This window comes from Asparagus officinalis, chromosome 7 (assembly GCF_001876935.1).
Source record: "Asparagus officinalis chromosome 7, Aspof.V1, whole genome shotgun sequence".
Classification (NCBI taxonomy): Eukaryota; Viridiplantae; Streptophyta; class Magnoliopsida; order Asparagales; family Asparagaceae; genus Asparagus; species Asparagus officinalis.
In genome coordinates, this window is record NC_033800.1 from 14,097,542 (window position 1) to 14,108,251 (window position 10,710).

Sequence of the window (10,710 nt, forward strand, 5' to 3'; positions counted from 1 at the left end):
AGAGCCAAAAGGTAAAAGTTTGGATCTTTTACTTGGTTCTTGTACTTGAATTTTAGTGGGAACCGCAAAATTGGAATTATTTATCATCGTCAAGACTTTCCAGTGTTTTTAAAGTTTATTTCAACTTTAATGGGCGAAGTCCAATTTTGGGCGAAATAAAATAAAGATGAAGAAAAGCAAACTTCAGGAAAAGATTGTCCATCTTCTTTCTAAATAGTTGAAGATAGGGGTTTACACTTCTTATTCTATTTTGTGATGATTATTGTGATTATTTAATAATGCAGCTTCCAACTTCAAGTGAGTGATGAGTCTATGTTAAACATTAACTGATTGAACTCTAATAAGCAAAGAGGAAGAAGAACTGATATTTCTGAGGGGCTCCGGTAATGGGTAGGTGGTTTTGCTTTTGTTTTCAGTGCATTTTCTCAAGGAGAATGATCCTCCTTATATAGAGGCTTAACCCATCATCTCTACCCCTCAGATCCGCCCCCATGAGAGATTTTCTCTCAACCACCCATGATTCACGTTCTCCACCATTCTCTCAACAGAGAAACAATGGTTGATTTGGTCATCAATGACCAAGTCAAGCTAACATCTCCCACTTGACCAAATTAACCAAGTGACATGCCTCCCACTATCCATGAGAGATACTGGATCTCAATATGTTTTCCTTTGGAGCTATTCGCGCCACTATTGATTAAGCTAATTGCTGCTTGATTATCACAATAAATATCAATAGGTCCTTCTAACAAATTGAGATCAAGATCAATCAAAAACCGTCTTATCCAGACAGCATGTGTAGTTGCCATACTGCAAGCTATATATTCAGCTTCTTGCGTATATCTAGCAACACACCCTTGTTTCTTGCTACTCCAAGAAACAGCTCCTCCTCCAAAGATAAATAAGTGTCCCGAAGTGGACTTTCCATCATCTTTATCACCTCCGAAATCAGCATCGGAATAACCGAGGAGTTCAAGCGAATCAGCTTGATAAACTAATCTATGAGTCAATGTACCTCTGATATACTTCATAATCCTTTTAACAGCTTCCCAATGTGCTGGTCCTGGATTACTTTGATATCTACTGACTAGACTCACAGCATAAGCTATATCAGGTCTGGTGCACAACATTGCATACATCAAGCTTCCAATTGCTTGAGAATAAGGAACATCTAATGGCTTTTGCCCCTCTCCAGGGCTTTGCTCTTTACATAATCTCTTTCCCATAACCAACGGAGTTGGTGCCGGATTGGAATTCTCCATTCCAAACCTTTTAAGAACTGATCTTAAATATTTTTCTTGGTTTAAACTTAGCATTCTAGACTTTCTATCTCGAATTATTTGAATTCCAAGAATATATGATGCATCTCCCATGTCTTTCATCTCAAACTTTTCGCTGAGATCTGCCTTGGTTTTATTCAACATTTCTATGTCATTTCCAGCGAGCAATATATCATCCACATATAAGGATAATATAGTAAACTTGCTCCCACTTTTCAAGACATATACACAATTATCTAATTTATTTTGAATAAAACCAAGTTTAGTGACTGCATCATGAAATTTGAGATACCATTGTCTAGAAGACTGTTTTAAATCATATAGAGATTTCATTAATTTGTAAACTTTATGTTCCTGTTCTTTCACCTGAAAACCTTCAGGTTGTTGCATATATATTGCTTTCTTCAATTTTTTATTAAGGAATGCAGTTTTAACATCCATTTGGAATAACTCCAAATCAAGATATGCAACAATAACCAAAATAATTCTAATGGATGCAAATTTAGCTACAGGAGAATACGTCTCCTGAAAATCTATTCCTGCCTTCTGGTTATAACCTTTGGCAACTAACCGTGCTTTGAATTTATCAATAGATCCATCAACACGATATTTCTTTTTGAGCACCCATTTGCATCCTATGGCTTTCCTATTTTCTGGTAGATCACATAACTCCCATACCTTATTCTTTTCTATGGAATCAAGTTCTTCTCTCATAGATTCTAGCCATGAAGCTGATTCATGCGATTTCATCGCATCAGAAAAAGTTAAGGGATCTTGTTCTTCTATATTTGTATCTACCGAAAAACAGGATGATTCACATGAATACAAATAGTAATCATCCATCCATGAAGGTTGTGTTCTTGGTCTTTTGTTGCCTATAACCGGTTGATTAGGTACATTATTTTTCATAGGTATTTCATCATTTTCAAGGTTAGGTTCATTCACAATATTAGGGTCATTAGTAGGAACAACACTGTAATAATCATCATCTATTACAGTTAGAGGTTCTGTTTCCTCTTGAACTTGTTCCTCTTCCTCTAGATTCTCTAGAACTGTAGCATCTCTGCTTTCAATGACACCTTTTTCTTTATTGTAGAACTTATAACCTTTTGATTTTTCTGAATACCCTATGAATCTACACTTTATTGTTTTAAAATTCAACTTATCTCTAAGTTGACATGGAATGAGAACATGAGCTATTGATCCTCACTTCCTGAGATGACTCAAATTAGGTTTCCTCCCATTCCATAATTCATAAGGTGTAGATATAACTGATTTGGTGGGAATTCTATTTAAAATGTAGTTTGCAGTTAACAATGCTTCTCCCCAAAAGTTTTTAGAGAGACCAGAATGAGACAACATGCATCTAACTACATTTAATAATGTTCTGTTTTTTCTTTCAGCAACACCATTCTGTTGTGGCGTATACGGCATTGTCGTATGCCTTTTAATTCCATGCTGAATACAATAACTTTCAAATTCTTTAGAATTATATTCTCCACCTCTATCAGTTCTTAAAATTTTGATTTTCAATCCAAGTTGGTTTTTAACTTCTGTCTTATATCTCTTAAAGTATTCAAAAGCTTCTAATTTTCTGGATATAAGATAGACGTGTGCAAACTTGGAATAATCATCTATAAAAGTAATAAAATATTCTTTATTACTATGAGTTTTGACACTTAGGGGACCACAAATATCCGAGTGTATCAACCCTAAAAGTTCATTGGCTCTATGTCCGTCAACAAAAGGTTTTCTAGTCATTTTATCAGTTAAACAATGTTCACATGGTGACAATTGAACATTAGATAGTGCAGGAAGCAAGTTCATTTTGATAATTTCTTTCATTTTTGAAATACTAGCATGTCCTAGTCTAAAATGCCACAATTCAGATTCAGAAATATAACAGGACAAGTAGTTCAAATTCGAAATTTTATTATCAGAATTATTACAAACTACTGGAAGAATGCATAATTCATGCTCGGGCACATATTTTCCCATAGCATACACTTTATTATTCTTGCGTATAGAAACCCTGTTATTATAGAACCTCACTTACAGTCCTTTCTTCATCAAGCTGGGAACAGAGATCAGATTGCGTCTAATTCCTGGCGCATAGAACACATCTTTGAGGACAAGAATGTTGTCCCCAAGATCCAATCTATACAAACCAATACCTTCTACATCGATATATGTATTATTTCCCATATAGATTCTCTGTTCTCCCTTCTTCAGCTCGGTGAATTCTACGACTCCATTCTTGTCCTTTGCAATATGCCTAGTCGCACCGGAGTCGATCCACCAACCACGGATATCCATCATCACAGCATTACATTCCGTCACACCGACGAATTCTCTTTTGCTAGTACCCCCTTGTTCTGGATGCTTATAGCCTCCCTTATTCTCCTGCTTTTCACCTTGTGGGCAATTGGGTTTGAAATGCCCGAACTTTCCACAATTGTAACAGGCTCCGCGGGGTACTTTCTTTCTCTTGAACTGCTGCGATTTCGGTCCTCGTGGTTGTGGTTTACTAGAACCAGGGTTTTTATAGCTTCCAGCATTATGCCTCTGGCGGACATAATTCAGCTCTTGCTGCACCATATTCAATTCCGGTTCCTTCCTACTGGCTATTAACTCCTGTTCTATCGCTAGGTGCATAGGAAGATCAGTGACAGACTTAATGGCAAGATTCATTCTTAATGTGGTGGCAGCCACAGCAAGTGAAGGGGGAAGACTATTCAAAATGGTTGCCACTTGCATTCTTTCCGGGATTTCGGTCCCAGCAGTGGATAAGTCCTTAGCCATGACAATCATTTTATTTATATGCTCTACGACATTGTCTCCCTCTTGCATACGACAAGAATTATACTTATGCAAGAGTAGTTGGATGTTAACTTCAGAAGCAGTGTCGTATTTTTCTTTTATTGCATTCCACATGTCCATGGAAGTTTTATAAGTTTCAAAAACTTTAATTAAATTATCTTCCATCAACATGAGCATAAGACTTTTTGCCTTTTTGTCTTTCGACTTCCACTGTTCAAACCCTTTCTTTTCTTCAGGTGTAGATTTATCAGTAAGGGTTGGAGCAGTGGTTTCGATTATATCATCAATGTTGTCATGAATAAGAGCATATCCTATTTTTCTATGCCACATATCATAATTACTACCATTAAATTTGTCAGTTTTGCCTAGTTCTGATAGAACGAGTTTACTAGCCATTCGGTAAAGAACTAAAACTAAATTCAATTTTAAATATTTGTATAAGGTTGATATTTTGACAATAATACTAAATAATAATAAAGTATAAAGTTAGATAAATAAATAATTAAATTAAAATGAACCTGATTTTTGTGAGTTGAGAAACGAAACTCCAATAGAAGCAATGTCGTCACTTAACGGTGTTGACCGAAGAATCTGTTGTCGAAGTTTCGACGTCGTTTCTAACTGGATATGGAGATGATCTGCTCTGTGAAATCAACTTTGCGCGGTGTCCTTCACTTGAATAGGTGAAACAGGCCTTCACTCGGAGTGTGAAAACAGCATACACCACTGGTCAAGAAAGCCCAAATGCAAAGGCCCAATAAGCAGTGATTGGTAAGTTGAAACTATGTTATGAAACAACTAGGCTATGAAATAATAGGGAGGATGCAAAGTACTGAAGGCCTAATAGGCTATGAAAAAAAAAACTCAGCTTGATGAACAGTAGGGAAGATGTAGGAAAAAATGAGAAACGTCTTGACAAAAGAGCTATCAATAGGCTAGACTAGGCTTATAAAAAAAACAGTAGGTTAGCTAGGAAACAAGAGGCTGTGACTTGACCGGCTATAAAGTAATAGGGTGTAGGCTATGACTTGACCGGCTATAAACTTTGAGACATGGCTTTGCTCCCTGGATTTATGAATCCTTTCTTTTCTTCTTCTTCAACCGAGAGCTCTTCTTCTTCAAGAACTAGAAAAATGGAGAGAGGGAGAGAATGACTCTGATACCAGTGATTGAACTCTAATAAGCAAAGAGGAAGAAGAACTGATATTTCTGAGGGGCTCCAGTAATGGCTAGGTGGTTTTGCTTTTGTTTTCAGTGCATTTTCTCAAGGAGAATGATCCTCCTTATATAGGGGCTTAATTCTAATAAGCAAAGAGGAAGAAGAACTGATATTTCTGAGGGGCTCCGGTAATGGGTAGGTGGTTTTGCTTTTGTTTTCAGTGCATTTTCTCAAGGAGAATGATCCTCCTTATATAGGGGCTTAACCCATCATCTCTACCCCTCAGATCCGCCCCCATGAGAGATTTTCTCTCAACCACCCATGATTCACGTTCTCCACCATTCTCTCAACAGAGAAACAGTGGTTGAGGACTTATTTATTCCTAAGTCCCATCAAACTTACATGTTTGATAAAAGATTCCGCTGGTATTCCTTTTGTCAAAGGATCAGCAATCATATCTGTAGTAGGGATATAAGTCACTTTGACTTCTCCCTTTTCTACAATATCTCGAATATAGTGATATTGGATCTCAATATGTTTTCCTTTGGAGCTATTCGCGCCACTATTGATTAAACTAATTGCTGCTTGATTATCACAATAAATATCAATAGGTCCTTCTAACAAATTGAGATCAAGATCAATCAAAAACCGTCTTATCCAGACAGCATGTGTAGTTGCCATACTACAAGATATATATTCAGCTTCTTGAGTATATCTAGCAACACACCCTTGTTTCTTGCTACTCCAAGAAACAGCTCCTCCTCCAAAGATAAATAAGTGTCCCGAAGTGGACTTTCCATCATCTTTATCACCTCCGAAATCAGCATCGGAATAACCGAGGAGTTCAAGCGAATCAGCTTGATAAACTAATCTATGAGTCAATGTACCTCTGATATACTTCATAATCCTTTTAACAGCTTCCCAATGTGCTGGTCCTGGATTACTTTGATATCTACTGACTAGACTCACAGCATAAGCTATATCAGGTCTGGTGCACAACATTGCATACATCAAGCTTCCAATTGCTTGAGCATAAGGAACATCTAATGGCTTCTGCCCCTCTCCAGGGCTTTGCTCTTTACATAATCTCTTTCCCATAACCAACGGAGTTGGTGCCGGATTGGAATTCTCCATTCCAAACCTTTTAAGAACTGATCTTAAATATTTTTCTTGGTTTAAACTTAGCATTCTAGACTTTCTATCTCGAATTATTTGAATTCCAAGAATATATGATGCATCTCCCATGTCTTTCATCTCAAACTTTTCGCTGAGATCTGCCTTGGTTTTATTCAACATTTCTATGTCATTTCCAGCGAGCAATATATCATCCACATATAAGGATAATATAGTAAACTTGCTCCCACTTTTCAAGACATATACACAATTATCTAATTTATTTTGAATAAAACCAAGTTTAGTCAGTTTTTGACCTACAAAATAGAACAATAATTAGTTGCAGTTTTTGAAGTTGCAGCAATAACGAATGAAAGTACAGTTTTTGACCTACAAAAATAAGTTAACAGTAAGGGAAATTACACATGTGAGAGTTTATATATTTCTTGTTTTGAGATTCTGTTTTAAGAATTACAAATTGAAATTGTTTAACTGTATTTATTATTTAAGTTTAATTGTTTAAGTTTAATTTTAAGTTTAATTGTTTGATTGTTTAAGTTTAATTTTAAGAATATATATTTATCTTCAAGTATCATAATTAAAAAAAAAAAAACCGCCTAGAAGAAAAAAACCGCCCAGAAACCGATTAGGCGACCGCCTAGGCGTCTAAGCGCTGGGCACCAAGTCCGGCGCTCAGGAGCGCCCAGCGTTTAATGTAAGATTGTCTCTACCCCTCAGATCCGCCCCCATGAGAGATTTTCTCTCAACCACCCATGATTCACGTTCTCCACCATTCTCTCAACAGAGAAACAATGGTTGATTTGGTCATCAATGACCAAGTCAAGCTAACATTAACTCCTCATAGACATAAATCTTTCATCTAGGAAGAGGGAGTAAAGCCTAAAAAATATCAACCATGTGTTAAGAACCCTAAACCATCATAGTTATACTTGATGAAGGCGGCAGTTGAGACTTTATGTTGTGTGAATACTCTGAAATGTTGGTTGGCAGCCTTTTTCTGCGCTATGATCCTAAAATGAGTTACTTGCAGATGGATGTATAATTGCAAAAGTGAAGTATTGATATATTTATGGTTGCTGATAACCCTTTGCTACTGGAGGGTATTAAGTGTCTGCAAGGGATTGAACATGCTAACTCTTCTATTTTATTTCTTGGTATGGACCATTGCGTGCAATGTTGAATGTCATATATGCATTAGCTAAATGAATTTCCTAACTTTTTTATTGGGGGGTTTGGGTTAGTGCATAATGGGTCTTTTTTAGATGTAATCTATTGTTTATGGAGCACAAATGGGCAGCTTGGTTAAAAGCATGAACAATGAGTTCATTAGTATTTGGGCAATGTATCATCTTAGGATACTAATAATGCAGCTTGATATTTGAGATGGAAAAGGTAATAATTCTATCTGTTTAGACTTAAGCATTTTTCAATAAGGTGTCTGTATATAATCATAAAAAAGAAAATAAATTATGCATATCATCATGCAGTACATATTTGGTTCTATGAGAAGTTCTATCATGTTGGCCCCGTTGGATCCTTGTTAATGCTTTTGTTCCTTATCCTGCAGAAGATATTCTGTTGAATATTGCATGCATTTTGCCCATACATCAGCATGTTCTTATTATACTATAGGACTGCATTTCTGGATAATTGAAGTTTTGACCAAACTGGTTGTGTGATCATGCAGAATTCTGGCAAATCGGCAGTCTGCAGCTCGCTCAAAAGAAAGAAAAGCACGTTATATATCAGAACTTGAGCGGAAAGTTCAAACCCTTCAGACTGAAGCTACAACACTTTCTGCACAACTCACACTCTACCAGGTTTCTTCCTGTATTTTTTCATGAATAGCTAAAAGTTTGATGGATTTTTGGTCTTTGTACTAGAGATCTTGTTATTTCCTTTGAGCTCCAGACATCCCTTTCACTTTTAGCTAAAATCCTTTTTTTTGTGAAAAGTTTAAGTAGTGTCTTCTGTCATGAGCTTTGCCAGATCACTTGTCTTTTTGTTTAAGGCAACAACTCCAGTCTACATCAAGTTTATGTTTCAACATCTTTTCTTGTTTTCATCTGCATATAAATCCAATACTAGCTTTATGTAATGTTAAGTTCTCATATTTGAATTTCCTCCCATATTCTCGGAAAGCTGTTTCTCTGAGTATCTCTCTGCGCTGCGTTTTTTCCCTTTCAGAGAGATACAACAGGGCTTAGTGCAGAGAACGCCGAGCTGAAGATACGGTTGCAAGCCATGGAACAACAAGCTCAATTACGTGATGGTAAGTAATTCATTCTAAGTTTGAGATACTGATGTCTTCATATCTTACCTGTTTAATATCATTTAGCTTAATATCTCTCCTCAAGTTATTACAAATGGAGTCACATTTTGTTGGCGTAACCATGTTGTTCGACATCTCATCTCAATTCTCATTAAAAGGTTAAACCTATGTGCCCTCTCTATATTAGTATTTCTTGTGTATTTTCTTTTGCATGCTTTTTATTCATCTTCTAATATAAGAGTGTACGTTTATAATCATAATTAAGAGATGTATGCCTATATAAGTATTGGTAATTTTCCTATTGGAATAAGTTGGATAATTTTGTGGTCGCGTGAAGTCTAACTAAATGGCTGGTTGTATGGCATAAACTCAAAAACAGTGAAGATTTCTAGAACAAAGTAGTTCTAGAAACCATTACTTGAGGGATTCCTTGTTTTTTATCTTTCAGAATGACTATCAACAAACATTCTGTAATGTAACTCATACATTGATACCCAACAAATTTTTACAAGCTGGCAGCTTCTAGAGCTACTTCTAAATGGCTGGTTGTATGGCATAAACTCAAAAACAGTGAAGATTTCTAGAACAAAGTACTTCTAGAAACCATTACTTAAGGGATTCCTTGTTCTTTATCTTTCAGTATGACTGTCAACAAACATTCTGTAATGTACCTCATACATTGATACCCAACAAATTTTTACGAGCTGGCAGCTTCTAGAGCTACTTCTTTTTTCTAGATCAACTCTAGCTTGTGAACAAAACAAGAAAGCCGTGTTTTCCCCCCTACTGGACAGTTCGATGAAGGTAATTTCACCTTTGCTTTACATTTAATTTGCAAGATTCTTTCATGGCAGAATAGATACTGTAGCGTTTAAGTACTCCTTTGTTTAAGTGTGCCCCTTCCTTCACTAACTGTTTCTTTTTGTTATTCATAGGGAGCTATAACTCTCCTGTAAGCCATTATCATGATATTTTTTTTGGTAGTCAACAAAATGATGACTAATTTAAGAGTAGGATTGCTGAAGGATAATACAAACATAAGTTCAAACTGCAGAAGGGATCTGTAGCATAAATTTGATTTTTTACCAGGGGGGATAATGACTGATCTAGGATGTTAATCACAGCACTGGAACCTCCTGAGACTGGTTAATCAGCCAAACTAGTAGTCAACTGACCGAGCAATTGACGTCATGAAGGATTTGGGATCATGGATGAGTATGCAATAAAATAAGATATCGGATGGTAATAGTTGAGCTAGGACTAAGAAAAAGAAACGATGGTCTGAGTTTTACCTTGCAATTTATCTATAAACTTATCAGCATATATATTTAAAGAAATAGAAACGACATAAATTTTTTGTTAATTAAATGAGTGGTTTTGATATTGTATCTGAGGAGTGTATGTGGCAATATTGATGTTATTGGGGACTTGTGGGTTAGAAAGTAATCAAGAGGAAAACAATTGAAAACCATGTGTTATTTATCATGTTGCACTTTTCTGGATCTTTACTAAGTTTTTGACTCTTTGTATAGTTATTAATGCTCTAACTATGCATATTCAAGATGCCATTAACTAGTGCGTATTGTTTGCCTATCATATTCAAGTATTTTATTGGATTATATGACCAGGAATGGTGAAAATTTCTAAAGCATAATATGGAGAGGTTTTGTAATCTCACAGGATTGTAATCAGCAATCTGAAACAAAACATGTTAAAATTAGCTTAATGAGAAGTACAAAAAGAAATTAAGTTGAATTCCTGTTAATGGAAACTTGCTGCCACAGAGCAATCATTTGCATTTCTTAGGATTGATCATGATGATACTGATATTAAAAACATTGAAACAAAGCATGACTGTTAAAGCAGCAAGCGGTTCAAGAGTGCAATGTGATCATAAAGTACATATGAAGTTGAATGAAAGTATTTATAGAATGGCCACATAACTAGATATGTTTTACACACACACACACACACACACACACACACACATATATATATATATATATATATATACATATATATATATATACATATATATATATATA

The 10,710-nt window shown here is 35.8% G+C and overlaps 1 protein-coding gene across 1 annotated transcript in view; it reads left to right on the top strand.

Moving 5' to 3' along the window:
- LOC109846709 (transcription factor RF2b-like) overlaps positions 1-10,710 on the top strand; it is a 14,917-nt gene that overhangs the window by 254 nt on the left and 3,953 nt on the right. Inside the window, exons 2-4 of the mRNA XM_020415954.1 lie at positions 3-11; positions 8,081-8,213; positions 8,581-8,665. Coding sequence (XP_020271543.1) covers positions 3-11; positions 8,081-8,213; positions 8,581-8,665 — 227 coding nt within the window. The remainder of the gene's footprint in view (positions 1-2; positions 12-8,080; positions 8,214-8,580; positions 8,666-10,710) is intronic.